Below are 20,585 nucleotides of genomic sequence, written 5' to 3'. Positions count from 1 at the left end.
TCCGATTTTGTGCTCCCAGGCTCTATCACTTGCCAGAAGCAGCCGACGGAGGCCCCCTCCCCTGCTGTCTATCCTCCCTAATATCGCCTCAGATTCACTTCTCCCCATGTCCTACCTTCCAGTAAGTGGTCGCTTCTCTGTTCAGACAGTTGTTGCTACTCTCCTCTTTGATCTCCTGTTGAGTTCGTAGGTGTTCAGAATGGTTTGCTCCCTATTCAGCTGAATTCCTGAGACCAGACGAAATCTAGGTCTCCTACTCCTCCGCCATCTTGCTCCGCCCCCTCTAACCCATAATTATTTTTAATAAAAGCTTATAATGGGTAAGATCACTGATTCATGTAAGTATGATTTGACAATATAATCCTAAATGTTAGCTCATTATGAAAGACAAAGAATGAATGACATTAAAATAGAAATAAAATAGGAAATATTGTGAATAGAGATAAAATAGGAAATATTGTGATGCGTTTGAAAAGTATCCAAATATTCTGCACTTTCCTGAAATAATTTTATTGCATTTTAGCTATTTGAACAAGAAGGCTTATAATACTTAAAAGCATTGAAAAACATCTTAAACATTAGAAGATAACAAAATATAAATAATCTACAGATGATACCATGATGTGAAGCATCCAATATAAATTACTAGATATGTGTACAGGCAGGAAAATAAGACTCAAACAGGAGACAAAAATCAGTCAATAAAATAGGTACGATAGGAATTATGGAATGGAAGATGGTAGTCTTAAAAAATCTATTATCAATATACTTAAGGATTTGGGGTAAAATAAAAATTAAATCAGGGGAGATTAAAAACCTGAAACATTCATGGCCTTAAAAGCAAAGTTTCAAATTCATAAAGCAAAATTTAGAGAATTATAAGGAGAAATAGGTCAACTTACAGTTTTAATCAGAGATTTAAATACTCCTCTCTTTTTTCCTGAAATACAGACTTATAGTTGAGTAGAACAGATAGAGAGCCTAGAAATAAATGCATGCACAGAGTCAACTAACCTTTGACAAAGGTGCCAAGAGTACACAATGGGAAAAGGTAGTATGGGAAATGCACATCATAGCCACAATGAGATATCCCTGCACACCTATTAGGATGGCCATTATCCAAAACAAAACAAAACACCCCCCCAAAAAAAAGATAGTAACTATTGGTGAGGATGTGGAGAAAAGGGATCCCCTGTACACCATTGCTGGGAATGTAAATTGGTATAGCCCCAGGAAAAACAGTATTGAAGGTCTTCAAAAAACTTAAAAGAGAACTAAAACATAAGCCAGCAATCCAACTTCTGGGTATGTATCCAAGAGTTGAAATCAGGATCTCAAAGAGATCTCAAAAGGCTCTCTAAACATTTTTTGTATATTACAGCCTTATTCATAAAAGTCAAGACATAGAAACAAGCTAAATGTCCATCAATGGATGAGTGGATAAAGAAAATGTGGTATATTATATACATAGAATGGAATATTAATCAGCCTTAAGAAGGAAGAAACCCTGACATTTATGACAACATTGGATAAACCTTAGAAGAGATGATGCTAAATGAAATAAGCCAGATACAAGAGGATTAATGCTATCTGATACCACTTAGATGAGGAATTTAAAATAATCAAACCAATAGAAACAGACAGTAGAACAGTGGTTGCCCGGGACTGGGGGAAGAGAGAACAGGTATTAATCAAGGGATAAAAAGTTTCAGTTACATAAGATGAATATTTCCTAGAGGACTATCATACATAATGGTGTCTATAGTTAGTAATACTGTATTGTATACTTAAAAATTGCTAAGAGGGTAGATCTTATGTTACGTTTCCTTACCACACACACACACAGAAAAATAATAAAGAGAGTGAGGGGAAACTTTGAAGGTAATGGATATGTTTAGGGAATAGATTGTGGTGATGATTTCATGCATGTAAACTTATCTCCAAACATCAAGTTGTACACATTAAATAGACACAGCTTTTGTTTGCCAGTCATACCTCAGTAAAGTGATTTTTTTTAAAGTAAAAAGAAAAATGGTTTGGGTGTACATAGCATATTGAAAAGTTTATCTCCAGTGTTTTTAGGTTGAGACTTTGAGCAAGCAATATGCTATTGCTTGTTTCACATTACTTCATTGACTCTTTACAACCAATTATAGTTTTCCTGAGATTAGAGATATCCAGTAACCTCATGGCAATACAGCTGGTAAATGGCTTAATGGGGATCACATGGTGAGGATTTCAACCTGGAACTAAATGCTTAAACATGACATGATATTGGCCCTCCCACTAACTCCTGGGATTTAAGAAATTTATTTTTTTGGGGGGGGTCTTTTTTTGACAAATATAATTGTATGTTTATACAATGTGAAATGTTTTGATGTATTTATGCATTGCAGAGTGATTACCAAGATGAAAATAATTAACACATCCATTACTTGTCATAGTTAACAAAGTTAACTATTTTTGTGTATGTATGAAGAATGCTTAAGACCTTCTCTTAACGTATTATTAACCATAGTCACCATACTGTACATTAGACCCTCAGAACTTTTCTTATAACTGAAAATATGTGCCCTTTGATATACATCACCCCATATCCACCTCCCCCCCACCCAACCTCTGGCAACCAACATTCTATTCTCCTTCTGTAAAATTGGCTTTGAAAAAAATTCCATGTATAAGTGATAACATACAGAATTTGTCTATTTCTGATTTATTTCTTTAGCATAATGAATCCTCCAGATTCATCCATGTCATTCTATTCCATCGGTCTGTATGCGTGTTTATGCTAGTCCCATACTGTTTTGATTACTGTAGCTTTGCAACATAGCTTGAAATCAACAGTGATACCTGCAGCTTTGGTTTCTTTCTCAGGATTGCTTTGGCTATTCGGGGTCTTTTATGGTTCCATACAAATTTTCGGATTTTTTTTCACAAAGAAATGTCATTGGAATTTTGATCCATATTGCATTGAATGTATAGTTTTTTGGGTGGTTTTCACAGTATTAATTTACAATATTTTATAATATTCTTTCAGTCCTATACACAGGATATATTTTCATTTATGGTTGTCTTCTTCAGTCTCTTTAATCAGTGTCTTATGGTTTTCAGTATATAGGTCTTTCACCTCCTTGGTTAAATTTATAAGTAAGTGTTTTATAGTTTTCAATGCTGTTGTAATTGGGATAGGTTTCTTTTATCTCTTTCAGACAGTACATACAACTGAGTTTCGTATGTTGATTCTGTATCCTGCAACTTTATTGAATTCATTTATTAGTTCTAATTGGTTTTTTGCTGGAGTCTTTAGGAATATATATATGATACATGATATATATATATATATATATGATACATATATATGAATGTTCATGTCATCTGTAAAACAGATACAGTTTTACTTCTTCCTTTCCTATTTGGATGCCTTTTATTTCTTTTTTCCTTTCTAACTGTTCTGTATGGGATTTCCAGTACTATGTTGAAGAGTAGTGATGACAGTAGGCACAGATGATAGTATTTCCTGAACTTAACAGAGAAGCTTTCAATCTTTCACCATTGAATATGATGTTTTCTGTGGCTTTGTCATTTGTGGCCTTTATTAGATTGTGGTACATTGCTTCTATACACAAATTGCTGAGTTTTTAGCTTGAAAAGATGTTGTCTTTTGTAAATGCTTTTTGATTTGATCATTTGACTTTTATCTATCATTTTGTTAATATAGTGTATCACTTATTGAACATATATATTGAACCATCCTTGCATCTCAGGGATAAATCCTTGATCATGGTGTACAATTGCTTTATTGTACTTTTGAATTCAGTATTTTGTTAGGATTTTTGCACCTATAGTCATCAGAGACATTTTCCTGTAGTTTTTTTTTTTTTTTCTTGTGGCATGCTTATGTGATTTTGGTATCAGGGTAATGCTGGTTTTGTAAAATGGATTTGAGTGTACCTTTCTCTTGAGTTTTTGAAAAAGTTTAAGACGAATTGGTGTCAATTCTTCTTTTTTATTTATTTGAATTCCAGTATAGTTAACATTCCATGTTACATAGTTTCAGATGTACAATATAGTGATTCAATAATTCTATACTTTTATATTACTTCAGTGCTTATCATGATAAGTGCACTCTTAATCTTCTTCACCTGTTTCACCCATCCCCACTCACCTCCTCTCTGGTAACCATCAGTTTGTTCCCTATAGTTAAGAGTATGTTTCTTGGTTTGTCCCTTTTTTTGTTGTTGTTCATTTGTTTCTTAAATTCTGCATATGAGCGGAGTCATATGGTATTTGTCTTTCTCTTTTTTTCACTTAGCATTATACCCTCTAGATCCATCCATGTTGTTGCAAATATAAATATTTCATTATTTTTTATGGTTGAGGAATAATATCGCATTAAGTATATGTACCACATCTTCTTTATCAATTCATCTATCAATGGACACAGGTTGCTTCCATATCTTCACTATCATAAATAATGCTGCAGTAAACATAGGGGTGCATATATCTTTTTGAATTAGTGTTTTTGTATTCTTTGGGTAAATGCTCAGTAGTGGAATCAATGAAACACACACAAACTGGTTTGTGTTCCCACCAATAAAACTACATTTGTTGTTTCTTGTGTTTTTGCTTTTAGCCATTCTTACAGGTGTGAGGTAATACCTCATTATGGTTTTGATTTTCATTTCCCTGATGATGATGGCTGTTGAGCATCTTTTCATATGTCTGTTGGCCATCTGTATGTCTTCTTTGGAGAAATGTCTTTCCATATCCTCTGCCCATTTTTAAGGGTTATTTGTGGGGTTTTTCGGTGTTCAGTTTTATGAGTTCTTTGTATATTTTGGATACCTACCCTTTATTGGATATGTCATTGCAAATGCCATCTCTCTTTCAGTAGGTTTTTCTTCCCAGATTTTTTCTTGCAGTTGATTTCGAGTTTCATAACGTTGTGGTCAGAAATAATAGATGGCATTACTTCAGTCTTCTTAAATTTTCGGAGACTTGTTTCATGGTCTAATATGTATTATATTCTAGAGAATGTTCCATGTGCACTTGAAAAAAAATGTGTATTCTGCTGTTTTAGGCTGGAATGTTCTGAATACATTTGTTAGATCCATCTGGTCCAGTGTGTCATTCAACATGTGTTTCCACGTTTTTTATCCATTGATGTTGAGTGGGGTATTAAAGTCCCCTACTATTATCCTTTACTGTATGTAACTTCCCTTATGTTTGTTCTTAGCTGCCTTATGTATTTGGGTGCTCCCATGTCGGGTGCATGAATATTTACAATTGTTATACTTCTTGTTGGATTGTTCCCTTGATGATTATTTAGTGGCCCTCTTTGTCTCTTGTTATGGTCTTTGTTTTAAAGTCTATTTTGTCTGATACAAACATTGCTACCCCAGCTTTTCATTTCCATTTGCTTGATAAATGGTTTTCTAGTCCTTTACTTTCAATCTGCATGTGTCTTTAAGTCTGAAATGAGTCTCTTAGGCAACGTATGAATGGAGTTGCTTTTTTTCTATTCCATCACCCTGTGTCTTTTGATTAGAACATTTAGTCCATTTACACTCACCATAATTATTGATAGGTATGTACTTACTGCCATTTTGTTACTCATTTTATGATTGTTTCTGCAGTTCTTCTCTGTTCCTTTCTTCTCTTGCTGTCTTCTCTTGTGATTTACTGGCTTTCTTTAGTGATATGCTTAGATTCCTTTCTCTCTCTCTCTCTCTCTCTCTCTTTGTGGCATATCTCTTACTGGTTTTTGATTTGTGGCTACCATTAGATTCATGTATAACATATTATGCATGTAGCAGTCTATATTAAGCTGATCACTGCTTAAGTTTGGGCCCTTCTTTGCTTCTCTCCCCCTGACATTTAAGTATTTGGTGTCGTACTTTATATCCTTTTACATTGTGAATCCCTTGGCAGACTTTTATAGATATACTTATTTTTACTGCTTTTGTGCTTTCTACTTTTCCTACTCCTACTTATGGTCTTTCCCCTCAAAGAGTCCTCTTTGCCGTTTCTCATAGGCTTGATTCAGTTGTGATGAGTTCCTTTAACTTTTGTTAGTCTGGGAAGCTCTCACTCTCCCTCTCTCTCTCTGGCTCAAACCAAGACATTTATTGTCTCAGAGGTCTGGAGGCTGGGAGTCCAAGATTGATGTGTCAGCAAGGTTGGTCCCTTCTGAGGGATCTGAGGGGGAGTCTGTTCCAGGCCTCTCCCCTGGCTTCTGTAGCCTCAGGTGTTTTTTGGCTTATAGATGGCTGTCTTCTCCCTATGTCCTCATATCATCTTTCCTCTCTGTGTGTCTGCCTCTGTCTCCAAATTTCCCCTTTTTAAATTTTTTATTTAAATTCAGTTTAGTTAGCATAAAATGTATTATTAGTTTCAAGGGTAGAATTTAGTGATTCATCAGTTTCATATAATACCCAGCGCTCATTACATCAAGTGCCCTCCTTAATGCCCATCACCCACTTACCCCATCCCCCCAACCACCTTCCCTCTAGCAACACTGTTTGTTTCTATAGTTAAGAGTCTCTTATGGTTTGCCTCTTTTTGTTTTTTATTCTTTTCCTTCCCTTTTCCAATGTTCATCTGTTTTGTTTCTTAAATTCCACACGAGTGAAATCATATGGTATTTGTCTTTCTCTGACTGACTTATTTTGCTTAGCATCTAGTTCCATCCACATCATTGCAAATGGCAATATTTCGTTCTTTTTGATGGGTGAGTAATACTCCATTGTATGTGTGCTTATATATACACACATACATACCACATCATCTTTATCCATTCATCTTGTCAATGAATATCTAGACTTTTTCCATAGTTTGGCTATTGTGGACATTGTTGCTATAAACATTGGGGTGCATGTGCCCCTTCAAATCACTGTGTTTGTATCTTTTGGATAAATACCTAGTAGTGCAATTGCTGGGTCGTAGGATAGCTCTATTTTTAACTTTTTGTGGAACTTCCATACTGTTTTCCAGAGTGGCTGCACCAGCTTGCATTCCCACCAACAGTGTAATAGGGTTCCCCTTTCTCCACATCCTCATCAACATCTGTTGTTTCCTGACTTATTAATTTTAGCCATTGTGACAGGTGTGAGGTCATATCTCATTGTGGTTTTGATTTGTATTTCCCTGATGCCAAGTCCTGTGGAGCATTTTTTTCATGTGTCTTTTAGCCATTTGTTAAGTCTTATCTGGTGAAATGTCTGTTCATTCTTCTACCCATTTCTTGACTGGATTTTTTTTGCTTTTTGGGTGTTGAGTTTGATATTTTCTGTAAAGATTTTGGATACCGACCCTTTATCTGATAAGTCATTTATGAATATCTTCTCCAATTCTATAGGTTGCCTTTTAGTTTTGTTGATTGTTTCCTTTGCTGTGCAAAAGCTTTTTTATCCTGGTGAAGTCCCAGTAGTTAATTTTTGCTTTTGTTTCCCTTGCCTCTGGAGACATGTCTAGCACGAAGTTGCTGCAGCCAAGCCAAGGTCGAAGAGGTTGCTGCCTATGTTCTCCTCTAGGATTTTGATGGATTCCTGTCTCACATGTATCTAAATGATAGCCTTGCTGGATGGAGTATTCTTGGTTACATTTTTTTTTTCCTTCAGCACTTTGAATATATCATGCCACTCTCTTCTGGCCTCTAATGTTTCTGCTGAAAAAAAGCTGACAGTGTAAAGGAGTTTTCCTTGTATGTAGCTCTTTTCTTTTCTCTTGTTGCTTTTAAAATGTTCTCTTTATAATTACTTCTTGTCACTTAATTACTATGTGTCTTGGTGTGGACCTCCTTGGATGATTTTGTTGGGGGCTCTCTGTGCTTCCTGGATCTGAATTGCCCAAATTCAGGAAATTTTTAGGTATTATTTCTTCAAATTTTCTGCCCCTTCTCTCTCACTCCTTCTGGGATCTCTACAGTGTGAATGTTACTATGCTTGATGGTGTTACTGAAATCTCTTAGTCTGTTTTCATTCTTCATTATTATTTTTTCTCTCTCTTGTTCAGCTTGATTGCTTTCCATTACCTGTCCTCCAGGTCACTGCTCCATTCTTCTGCTTCTTCTAGTCTACTGCTTATTCCCTGTAGTGTATTTTCAGTTTAAGTTATTGAGTTCTTCATCTCTGATTGGTCATTTTTTTTATATTTTCTCTCTGTTTCTTGAGCGTCTCACAGAGGTCCTCCACTCTTTTCTCAAGTCCAGTGAGTACCTTTATGATCATTACTTTAAATTCTTTATCAGACATATTATATCTGTTTTGCTTAGGAATCTTGCTGTGATTTTTGTCCTGTTCTTTCATTTCGGACATATTTCTCTGTCTCCTCATTTTCTCTAACTCTATGTGTCTGTGTCTATGTGTTAGGAAAGTGAGCTACATCTCCTGCTCTTGAAAATAGTGGTGTTATGAAGAAGAGGTCTGGGGGTGCCCTGCAATATATTGCCCTCTATTCACCAGAACCTGGTGCTTCAGGAGTGTCTCCTATTGTGTTGTATGTGCCCTGCTGTTGCAGCTGAGCCAGTTTTACCTTCAGTCTAGTTGTGTGCAGTGGTTCTTTTTGCCTGTTGTGGGCAAGGTTTGGCTGCTGTGTTGTCAGTGGGCTGCCTTGGCCTAAGTTGAGCCAGACCAGGTGTTTATCAGAGATACAGTAACTATGAACTGCAGTATACATTCCCTGTGTTGTCCCTTGAGAAGCTTTCATTGGTGGGTGGGACCTACTGTCAGACCTGATGTCTGCCTTAAGTCCAGTGCTAGGGTCACAGTTAGACTGCTGTGTGTGGTTATCTTCCTCTCTTTGGTACAGGAGTCACTTTGAAGTAGTCCTGGCCCCTTTCAGGGCTACTTACAAATTGCTGGGCTTGTGGCACTACTTTAGATGAGCTCTATCCAGGGGCATATTGGAGGGGGCAGGACCACAGGAGATCACAGGGGTGGAGCATGTGGTGCCAGCAAGGTCCACAGTGATCAGCTATGTGAAGGGACATGTAGCCACCTGGAAAAAATCCTACCAAGGCCAGCTGGATTGGAGGGGGCAGATCTGCAGAAGTGTGCTGGGGTGCAGCATGCTGTTAGCAAGCTAAGGGGGAATGTTGGCACTGTGCTGATTCCTGCAGGTGTCCTTGTATCTAGGCTAGGGTGTAGGGGAAGTAAATGGTGCCAGCCCACTCTGATTCTCAAAGAAGTCTCCCAAAGATCCTTTGCCCCTCCAATACATGCTCTTAGATTAGTAAATAAATCTTTCCATATACCCCAGGCATTTTTTAAACTTAGCTGCTTCTGTGCTGTATCTCAGTGGGGCTGTTTGTGGTGCTGTCCCTTTAAGTGTGGGGTCTCCACCTTCTTGGCTCTCTCAGAGCAAGAACACTGATTTTTAGTTCCAGATGTTAAGCCCCATTGATTTTTAGGCTCCTCTGGTTTTCAAAGCCAAATGTTCTGGGAATTCTTCTTCCCTGTGTGGGTCCCTTTTGCCTGAGGTGCCCATTGTGGGGGCCTGGTCCTCTCTCCTCTCCATACCTGCTGGATCATTCCCTCCTGCAGAGAGTCCCATGGATCATTTTGGCTTCCAGTCTTGTCTCTGCCCTTCCTACCCTCTTCTATGTGGCCTATTTTCTGCAGTTAGTTGTGGAGAGTCTCTTCTACCAGTCTTCGGGTCATTTTCTGGTGTATTTTTACATTGATGTGTGTTACCTAATTGCATCTATAGGATGAGGTGAGCTTTAGATCCTTCTACTCCATCTTCCCTAGAAGTCTGTCAGTTCCTCTTTAATATTTGGTAGTGTTTACCAGTGAAACTGTCTGGTCCTGTGCTTTTCTTCATTGGGAGCATTTGGTTACTGATGCAATCTCTTCACTTGTTATTGGTATATTCAGGTTTTCTATTTCTTCATGATTCAGTGTTGATAAACTGTAGTTTTTCCAGAATTTATCCATTTCTTCTAGGTTACCCAATTTGTTGGCATGCAATTATTCATAGTAGTCTCTTCCAATTCTTTTATATCTCTGTTGTATCATTTATAATGTCTCCCCTTTTATTTCAGATTTTATTTGAGTCTTCCCTTTTTCTTAGTCTAAGACTTTGTCAGTTTTCTTTAACTTTAAAAAAAAACAGCTCTTAGTTTTTTTGATCATTTATATTGAGTTTCTGTTCTCTGACTTGTTTCTGCTTTGATTGTTGTTATTTCCTTCTTCTATTAACTTTGGGCTTAAATTATTCTTTTTCTAGTTCCTTGAAGTGTAAAATCATTATTTGATATCTGTCTTCTTAACATGTGCCTTTATCACTGTAAATTTAACCTCTTAGAACTGCTTTTGCTGCTTCCCATAAGTTTCAATATGTTGTATGCACATTTTCATTTATTTTACTTTTTTTTAATTTCTATTTCTTGAGAGAAAAACAGAGGAGAGAGAGAGAGCACACATATGAGGTGGGGCGGGGCTCAGTCTCACAAACCTGAGATCATGACCTGATCTGAAATCAAGAGTCGGATTCTTAACCAACAGAGCCACCCAGGTTTCAGTTATTTTTTTATTTCCCTTTTGATTTCTTCTTTGACCCATTGGTTGTTCAGGAGTGTGTTGTTTAATTTCCACACATCTGTGAATTTTCCAGCTTTCTTCCTATTCATTTCTAGTTTCATGTCATTATGGCTGGAGAAAATACTATTATTTCAATCTTCCTACCTATTTTAAGGCTTGTTTTGTGACTTAACATATGCTCTGCAAAATATTCTGTATGTGCTTAAGAAGAATGTGTATTCTCCTAGTGTTAGATGGAATAATCATGTAAATATTTTCCATGAATATTTGAAAGCATTCATCAGTGAAACCATTTGGGTCTGGAGTTTTTGGAGATGGTTTTAACTTAAAGATTCAGTAGCATTAATATGCTTGACATTGTTAAAATTTTCTATATTTAATGGTTGTAGTTTTGTGTACTCTGCATTTCAGTTTTTTTATCTATTGTCTAAAAGTTAAAATTTACTCAAGGGGTACCTGGGTGGCTCAGTCAGTCAGAGTCCCCCCCCTCCACTCTTGTGCTCTCTGTCTCAAAAAATAAATTTATACTCAAGTAGTTCATAATATTCTCTTATTAACCATTTAATGTGTGTAGGATTTGTAGTGATGCCCTTTAAAGTTTTCTATTATCCTTAATATCTGGGGTTTTTTTTTCTTTTTCAGTATTGTTAGGGTTTATCCATTTTAATTATTTTTTCAAAGAACTGTACTCTTTTCCATGTCTCTCTGCTAATTTGTGTATTTGTGCTTTCATCTTAATTTTTATTCTTTAGGTTCTTAGGGTTTAAGATTTAGTCTACTGACTTTAAGTTTGGGTGATTGATTTTTGACCTCACTTGGTCAATTAATTACAACAGTTCCTACCACAGTTTTAAGTAGTTTAATTTAAATATAATTTATATGGTAGGCCAAATTTTACCTCATTATTCTACTTTTCCAAAATACATGTCAAATCCTGAGAATTTATTTCAAACAAGATTTTAAAATCTCTGTCAAGTTTCAAACACCTATAACAATCTTTTTCACACAGTCTGATTGGGATTTGTCTAAATTGCATTGAATATGTATATTGGCTTGTGTTAATTATTTATCCTTGACACTAACTAGTTGATTCATTGAGCAACATGGTATGCCTTTCCTAGTTTAATCAGGATTTTTTTTTATATATATACTAATGTAAAGATTTGTTATTCATAATGCTTACAGTTATCTTGCAAAGTTTTTTTCTAGGTTATTTTGAATTCGTGTTGCTACTGAAAATGAAATAATTTCTCCACATTAGTTTACAAATTATTGCATCCATAAAATGAAGACTGTATTTTCTGCATATTTATCACTAGCCAGTTTATTGAATCATCTTATGTTTAACATATAATTGGTTCTCTTGTTCATCATAGACATCATTTCTTCAGCCAGTAATTAAAATTTCTCTCTTCTAATATTCATACCATAAATTATTTCTGTCTCATTTCATTGATGTGGATAGGAACAGTTATGTTGATGGTATCAATTGCTTTTCCCAAATTATATCGTCATAAAAATTACCTGTAAATATCAGTGACTTACAGCAAACCTTTTTCTTTCTTAATCATATTACTTGTTGGTTGGTGATTGGTTCTATATTTCTCTTTCATTCTTGGATCCAGAACAAAAGAAAATTACTTTTTCCATTGCACAAGAAAAGGAGCTATGGTTGTTATAGGTTTTCATTAGAAATGGCACATTTATGGGATGCCTGGGTGGATCAGTCAGTCAAGCATCTCCCTTCAGGTCAGGTCATGATCCCAGGGTCCTGGGATCAAGTCCCACATCGGGCTCCCTGCTCAGCGGGAAGCCTGCTTCTCCCTCTGCCTGCTGCTCCCTCCCCCTGCTTGTTCTTACGCTCTCTCTCTCTCGCTCGCTCGCTCGCTCTCTGACAAATAAAATCTTTAAAAAAATGGCACATTTAAATTTGTATTACACTACATTAGACAAACCAATGTAACTACATTGCCTAATGTAACATTTGTGAGACATGGGTATACAATCCTTTTATAAAGAAGGACAGTGAATCACTTGGAAAAATAACTCTGTTTACCATAGTGGCCATTCTTGTTTGTTCTTGATTTTAATTGGAATGCTTTCCATTTTATTATTATAGAATGTTTTGGCCATTTATTTCTGGTAAAGCGATTCTTGACCAAGTAGAGAAATTTTCTTCTATTTCTGGTTTATTATGAATTTTATAAAAAATGGGTGTTCAATTTTATCTATTACTTTTTCTACCTTTAGTAAGATGTCCCTGTATTTTTTCTATCAATTAATGATTTTAAAAAGTTATGTTTATATATTATATTCACATATGATGTAATATTGAATACCTCTTAAAGGAATACCTCTTTTTTTTTAAAGATTTCATTTATTTATTTGACACAGAGAGAGAGAGAGAGAGAAGAGAGCACAAGCAGGGGGAGCAGCAGGCAGAGGGAGAGGGAGAAGCAGGCTTCCTGCTGAGCAGAGAGCCTGATGCAGGGCTCAATCCCAGGACCCTGGGATCATGACCTGCGCTGAAAGCAGACGCTTAACACCTGAGCCACCCAGGCGCCCCAGGAATAACCTCTTTTGATCATATTCTATTATTCAGAAATATTCTACTCAAGATATAAGTTAATATTAGATTTAAAATCTTTGTAGCTCCAGTTATTATATCTAAGGTCTCAAAAACTTGGGGATCATTATATAAATTTTGTTTATTCATAAAATATTAATGCTATACTGTGGAGCCATTAAAAAGTATCATCAAAGTACTTAACTACATGGGAAATTTCCATAAATGTCTTTCTTATTTAAAGAAATTTATAGTTAAAGAATGCATCTCAGTGTTTGTAGTGGTAGTGAGCTTGGGGTGGGACAAACAAGTTCAAGTTAAGATGATAAATAGTCTGAAACAAGAGAAGAGTCTTTAATATGCTTAAGTGCACAGGCTCTATTCTCTGTGTTAACCTATATTCCATAGACTTTTGTCTAAGCTTGGAACAAGGTCTTACTGCCAGAGTCACAACTTTTCCTTTATCTTCAGAAAGAAGGTTACTTCTATCACAGTTAAACAGCAGACTTATACCTGCCCAAATCATTCTATGTGTTTACATTTCTCTTGTTATTCCAAATAAAAATCTGTGAATTAAAGTAGGAAATGTGTTTGAATTTGAAACAAATTCCAGCATGCTGAGTAAGGAGAATAGGAAACCAGGTTCAATGGGGCCATTGTGTTACAAATTCACTCTCTAGAGAGCCACTCCCCAAAGATGATCTTCACAGAAAGTAAAAAGGCTTACTATTTCAGTTGTTCATTTGGTTCTGTGTAGATCATGAGACTATGATTCTCTTTTCAACTGTCAAGTATCCTGTTGCTTTGTCAGTTTATGTAAGCAAGAGAACTATAAGAGGGCAAACCTGAAGAGGTCCATGACTTATTTCAAAATGTTCTTCTCCTAAAAGGATCAGCAGTTCTATGAATCCCCACAGTAATGCATGGAACACTATTATATTTATTCTTTTTCTGAGATCTGAGACTAGAGTTTTCACTCTGATACAGAAGATGGTGTTCAACTGTACAGATTTCTATGATACCCATCTTGTATCTTCAGGTAAGGTAAAGCTCACATAACTCCAAGTTCCTCTATTTCCTCTTTCCACCCCTCCCTAGTTTTATATTCCGCCACTTAATATATGAATTATGAAAGTATTCTTTCTCCAGAATCAAAGCCAGGCCTTTTTTTTAGAGCTTATAAACAAATGTTATTTCAAAAATGTATTAGAACTCTTAGTTTGCCTGTTCCCCATTTGTATTGTTCTATGTAAGAGCTGGGGGCCCTAGATAGAGAAAATTCCAATAAGTGAATGTGAATACATCTTCCTTCAGTGAAACTTCACGTGATGTATTGCCTATTCCCTGTTAATTTCTGTTATTTTTAGAGGATAGAAAGAAGGAAATTTTATTCATACTTTGCAGAATTTCAGGAACAGTGAACTTTGATATAGCTTTATGAATGATACATATTTGACTTTAATGTCTAGTAAGGTATTTTGTATCAACTGTAATCTTAATGAAGAACCTCATATAAGCATTGAGTGTGTTATGAAGGAGAGTATTAGATCGATCTAAAGGGCAATATTATTATAGCGCTTGGTTCCTTAAATTTCTTGGGAAAATATCGCAGATTGTTAATAAGTCTTTTGCATTCAGAGACATTATTAACAACCCACTTTTCTAACATGCTTTTTGTCTTTTACTTATTGATTTATAGGATTTCTTTGCATAATGGATGTTACTTGTTTATTTGAAGTTGTTTTGACATTTCTTTTCCCATTATTCATGGCATCTTTTGTTTTTAAGAACTTTGTTTAATACAATTAAAATGATGTTAATCCCTTTAAGATTTGCCTTTTCTATGCCTTGTTTAATGATGTTTTCTAATTGGTAGCACAGCATTCTACTTTAAAGATGTCTGTATTTTTTCTATTCTGTATTTTAAGTCTTGGTAGTCACATCCCACTCTATTTCAATCTGGAAAATATTTTTTTATATGTCAAAGATGAGGATTTTTATGAATATTTTAAAAATTTATTTCCTTTTAAAGAAAGACAGTATTTCATACATCAGTTTTTCAATTTGAAAATCTTAATAAAAACCCATTCTCTCTCTTTCCATAAATATAAATAATATGTGTGGTATATATGTGTGTTCATATATAAAATGACATATATGTTTCACTTTCATACATATTCAGTTACGCTGGAGAAAGAGAGTAAGAAAGAGAAGGTAAATACAAAGTTGGGGGAGGAGACAAGAGAAAGAACTTGATTGGATAGAAGGCTAGACTCCAGGCAGCTGTTATATGAAATCTGGAGAAGACATAATCACATGTGAATAAATTATAGACATGGAAAGAATTACAAAATATTTACCCATACACACACACATGCATTCATGTACTCTTAATAGAAAGAAGCCAAATGAAACAGAGAAATAGGTAGACACTAAGATATTTAGAGACATTTCCACACACATACAGAAATAGTAGAATAAATGAAGAAAAACATGAAGAGGGAAAACTCAAAAGTCAATGGCAAAAGTAACAGGTGATTACTGAGGGCTTACGTGGGCTGCAACTGTGTAACACTGTGCCACACACTAAATCTAGGGCATCAGTCTGGGTTCTTATCTGTGATTACTTTGGGAATTTAGATGAAATTACTGGCTTTGAAAAGTTCTTCCTAAGTATGGAGTCCATTACTTTTCAAATTTCAAAGTTTATTTTTATTTTTTTATTTTATTTTTTTTAAGATTTTATTTATTTATTTGAGAGAGCGAGAATGAGAGACGGAGAGAGAGCACATGAGAGGGGGGAGGGTCAGAGGGAGAAGCAGACTCCCTGCTGAGCAGGGACCCTGATGTGGGACTCGATCCCAGGACTCCAGGATCATGACCTGAGCCAAAGGCAGTCGCTTAACCAACTGAGCCACCCAGGCACCCTCAAAGTTTATTTTTAAGAAAAAACCTTAAAAGTATATAATTCCATTAATTTAAATAGTATGAATACGTGTGAATTCATGATTAAGACCTTAGTACTATGGATTAATTTATTTCTCTTCTTTCTTTATTTGCTCTTCATTTCTAAATTGTCCTATTTTATAGTTTATTTTTTTCTTACTTTATTGAGGTATAATTGACAAATAAAAATTTTATGTATTTAAGGGTACAATGACATGATTTGATATGCATTGTAAAATGATGGCCACAGTCAAACTAACTAACCTATCCATCACCTCCCATAGTTACTTTTACTTTGCTTCAATTACAAGATGAATAAGTTCTACAGATCTAATGTACAGCATGGTGGCAATAGTTAATAATAATAAAGATTTGTATTCTTGAAATATGCTGTGTCCTCACCACATTTTATTTGCAGTTTAACATGCAAGTATCTATGCTCTGCAATACCAAACCAAAACCATAACAAAACAAAAAATATAATCTCTTCATTTTATTTATATATAGATATAATTTTTACAAAGTAAGCCTTCATCGTCCTGTAATGTGTGAATGTTGAAAAAGATTTAATTATTCTGAGAAAGGTAAGATTTATCTAGAACAGTGTTTCAAACTTGTTGATTTCAGGACCCCTCCATAATCTTAAAACTCATCAAGGACCCCAAAGTGGTTTTGTTCATATGAGGTATAGCTATTCATATTTACCACTTAGAAATTAAAACAAAAAATAGTTTATACATAAATTCCTTTTAAAGTAGCAGTAATAAACTAATCACATTATCATAAATGTCAATTTAAAGATAATTATTTTTGTCAGAATAACAAAAATTAATGAAAATATTTTTAAATATTTTTAATAAATCTCTTTAATGTTTAAGAGAAAACAGTAGGATGCTGTTTGGTTTGAATCACCAAACACTTGTTGTGAGATCAAACATTTTGGTAGGAGATCACCCATCACACAGTCTAGAAAACTCCATTCAATAATCAAGAAAAAAATAGAGTGAATAAAGCAAATAATATCTTAGCATTATTATGAAATTAGTTTTGACCTTAATGCTCTGAAAAATCTTCAGAGACCACCAGAGACCTTACTATGAGAACCACTATTTTCTAGACTATCACTTTTGAGTCTGTCCTTTCCACATAAAACACCTGAGAGTTGAAGACTCACCCTCCATACCAATCATATGGCATTGAAAAACTTCACTGAATACTATACTTTCTCATATTTAAATTAAGGATGATGATAATGCTAATTGTTAGACAACCAACTTAAAGTATCCTCAGACAGTATTTGTCATTAGAGCTGAAACTTTAAAAGTGGTATTTCCTTCCTGTAGGATTATGAATAGGAAACATACCTATTTTCCTGGGCTGTCTTCATTGATAAAAATTGAATGATCGTGATCTCTTTGACTTTCTGTGCAGCATCCCAAGTACTGAAATGCAGTGAACATTTAAAAATATTGTATACATGTACTATTTTTGAGTGTATTTCTACTGAAGGGAGGAGTTGGTATTTAAAATCTTTTTTTTCAGGTCTAATACTTTTATTTTTTTATGATGCTCAGTTAGCCAACACATAGTACCTTATTAGTTTTTGATGTAGTGTTTACAATTCATTAGTTGCATATAACACCCAGTGCTCATCACCACACATTCCCTCCTTAATACCCAGTTACCCCATCCCCCCAACCACCTCCCTTCTGTTACCCTCAGTTTGTTTCCCAGAGTCCAAAGTCTCTCATGATTTGTCTCCCTCTCTGATTTCTTTCCATTCAGTTTTCCCTCCTTTCCCCTGTGGTCCTCTGCACTATTCCTTATGTTCCAAATATGAGCGAAACAATATGATAATAGTCTTTCTCTGCTTGACTTATTTCACTTAGCATAATCCTCTCAGTTTCATCCATCTCCATGTAAATGATGGGTTTTCATGCTTTCTGATGGCTGCATAATATTCCATTGTATATATGAACCACATCTTCTTTACCCATCCATCTGCCGATGGACATCTCGGCTCCTTCCACAGTTTGGCTTTTGTGGACATTGCTGCAATGAACATTGGGGTGCAGGTGCCCCTTCTTTTCACTACATCTGTATCTTTGGGGTAAATACCTAGTAGTGCAATTGCTGAGTTGTAGGGTAGCACTATTTTAACATCTTGAGGAACCTCCACACTGTTTTCCAAAGTGGCTGTACCAGCTTGCATTCCCACCAATTCCCACCCCTTTCCCCACATCTTTGCCAACACTTGTTGCTTCCCGTCTGTTAATTTTTTAGTTTCTCATTTTAATATTGACTTATAATCTATTCTAAAATAGATATGAGTATTGCCCATAACCTAACAATAAAACAACAATTATTGCTTCTCGGCCTTTTGGCTAAGATCAAGTGTAAAACTACAGTTAATTATCTTACATATAGTACTTAATAAATTGGATATTATCTTCAAATCAGCTTGACATATTTCTCTCACAAATAGAGCAAAGATTATGGAACATTGTTATCTTAATATCATTGTATGTTAAAAATGTTATCTCTTAGCTGTATTCATTCAGTCTGTATTCATTCACTGCTTGACCTAACATTGTAGATCTTTGTGTATAGAATTGCTTATTGTCAGTACCAACTAAATTTGATTGTATACCTCAGGATGACAGGCAAGTATCTGTTCACTTTGTTATATCTAGAATAGGACTATGAATAGCTAAAAATGATGAAGATATTTCTCCATGAGTTATGATATCTTTTTAATGACATGCAGAGTGACATAACCATAATCAATACATTTGCCTTAGTGAGTAATACTAAAGGGCCATTTATCTCATAGAAATTTATTGTTTCTGCAGCATTACAAACAAATGAATATTCCAACATAAATAATTGCTCTAGCTCTGTGAGCAAATTCATCCTTTTGGGCTTCCCTTATACCTGGGAAATTCAGATTCTCCTCTTTTCAGTCTTCTCTGGGACTTATATTCTGACACTAACTGGAAATCTGTGCATTATCTGTGCTGTGAGGTGGGACCATCGACTACAAACTCCAATGTACATCCTGCTGGCCAATTTTTCCTTCCTGGAGATCTGGTTTATCACCTCCACTGTCCCCAATATGCTAGCCAACTTGCTGTCTGAGACCAGCACCATCTCCTTCTATGGTTGCTTCCTCCAGTCCTACTTCTTCTTCTCCATGGGTACCACTGAGACCTTCTTCTTGTCCGCCATGGCCTTTGACAGGTACCTTGCTGTCTGCAGGCCCCTGCACTACCCCACTGTCATGACTGTTCAGCGCTGCATCAGAATAGGAGCTTGGTGCTGGGTGTGCGGCTTCCTATACTTCCTCTTGCCTATTTACCTCATCTCTCAACTCCTGTTTTGTTGTTCCAAGGAGATTGATCACTTCCTGTGTGACCCGGATATGCTTATGAAGCTGTCCTGTGTGCCAGCTCCTGCCACTGAGACCATCTGTGCCGTCTATAACTCAGTCCTCATTTTCTCCACCTTCCTCTTCATTACCAGCTCCTATACCTTGGTAATCAGAGCTGTGCTGAGGGTCCCCTTAGCAGAAGGTCGGCATAAGGCCTTCTCCACCTGTGGCTCCCATCTGGCCGTGGTGTCCCTCTTCTATGGCTCTATCATGGTTGTATATGTAAGCCCAACAGCAGACAATCCAGCCGGGATGCAGAAAATTCTGAGTTTGTTCTATTCTGTGTTAACGCCACTTTTCAACCCCTTGATCTACAGTCTACGAAATAAGGAGATGAAGGCAGCTCTGAGAAAGTTTTTCAGGATTGTGAAATTTAGTCAGAGGCATGGAAGAAATATTTGAAGCATTCTTGTTCACAACTGAAATAATGTATGTGAGATAATTAAAGTCTTGATATTCAATTGTATTAACAGAATTAAATATTTTGGTGTTGAGGAGGGACAATCATTGTAATAGAATGTTTATAAACCTAACTGTATCCATCTCTTCCTTTTTATTAGGGGAAATTATTAATAGTAAAATCTTTCAAATTTGAATAAAAATAAAGGAAAAATGATCACTAATCTTTCTGACACCTAGATTTAATACTTGCTAAAATTTTGCTTCTAGTCAGGGAAATCCAAATCAAAACCTCAATGAGATACCACCTCACACCAGTCAGAGTGGCTAAAATTAACAAGTCAGGAAATGACAGATGTTGGCGAGGCTGTGGAGAAAGGGGAACCCTCCTACACTGTTGGTGGGAATGCAAGCTGGTGCAGCCACTCTGGAAAACAGTATGAAGCTTCCTCAAAAAGTTGAGAATAGAGCTACCCTACGACCCAGCAATTGCACTACTGGGTATTTACCCCCTATATACAAATGTAGTGATCTGAAGGGGTACATGCTCCCTGATGTTTATAGCAGCAATGTCCACAATATCCAAACTATGGAAAGAGCCAAGATGTCCATCGACAGATGAATGGATAAAGAAGGAGTGGTATATATATATACAATGGAATATTATGCAGTCATCAAAAGGAATGAAATCTTGCCATTTGCA

The 20,585-nt window shown here is 35.8% G+C and overlaps 1 protein-coding gene across 1 annotated transcript; it reads left to right on the top strand.

Moving 5' to 3' along the window:
* Positions 1 to 14,097: 14,097 nt before the first annotated feature.
* LOC114221326 (olfactory receptor 11H6-like) lies at positions 14,098 to 19,885 on the top strand. Its single transcript, XM_028119440.2, has 2 exons — positions 14,098 to 14,146; positions 18,906 to 19,885. Exons 1-2 carry the CDS (start codon positions 14,098 to 14,100, stop codon positions 19,883 to 19,885), a joined length of 1,029 nt encoding a protein of 342 aa, XP_027975241.1.
* The last annotated feature ends 700 nt before the right edge of the window (positions 19,886 to 20,585 follow it).

This window comes from Eumetopias jubatus, unplaced genomic scaffold (assembly GCF_037043125.1).
Source record: "Eumetopias jubatus isolate StellerSeaLion01/CBP00866 unplaced genomic scaffold, mEumJub1_p1.0 scaffold_7, whole genome shotgun sequence".
Classification (NCBI taxonomy): Eukaryota; Metazoa; Chordata; class Mammalia; order Carnivora; family Otariidae; genus Eumetopias; species Eumetopias jubatus.
This window is presented reverse-complemented; position numbering and strand designations above follow the sequence as displayed.

Bases quoted from the DNA above. Each gene is read 5' to 3' on its own strand.
- LOC114221326 (XM_028119440.2), top strand. From the start codon at position 14,098: ATGGTGTTCAACTGTACAGATTTCTATGATACCCATCTTGTATCTTCA. The intron at 14,147-18,905 runs GTAAGGTAAAGC...TTGTTTCTGCAG, and splicing joins TACCCATCTTGTATCTTCAG to CATTACAAACAAATGAATAT.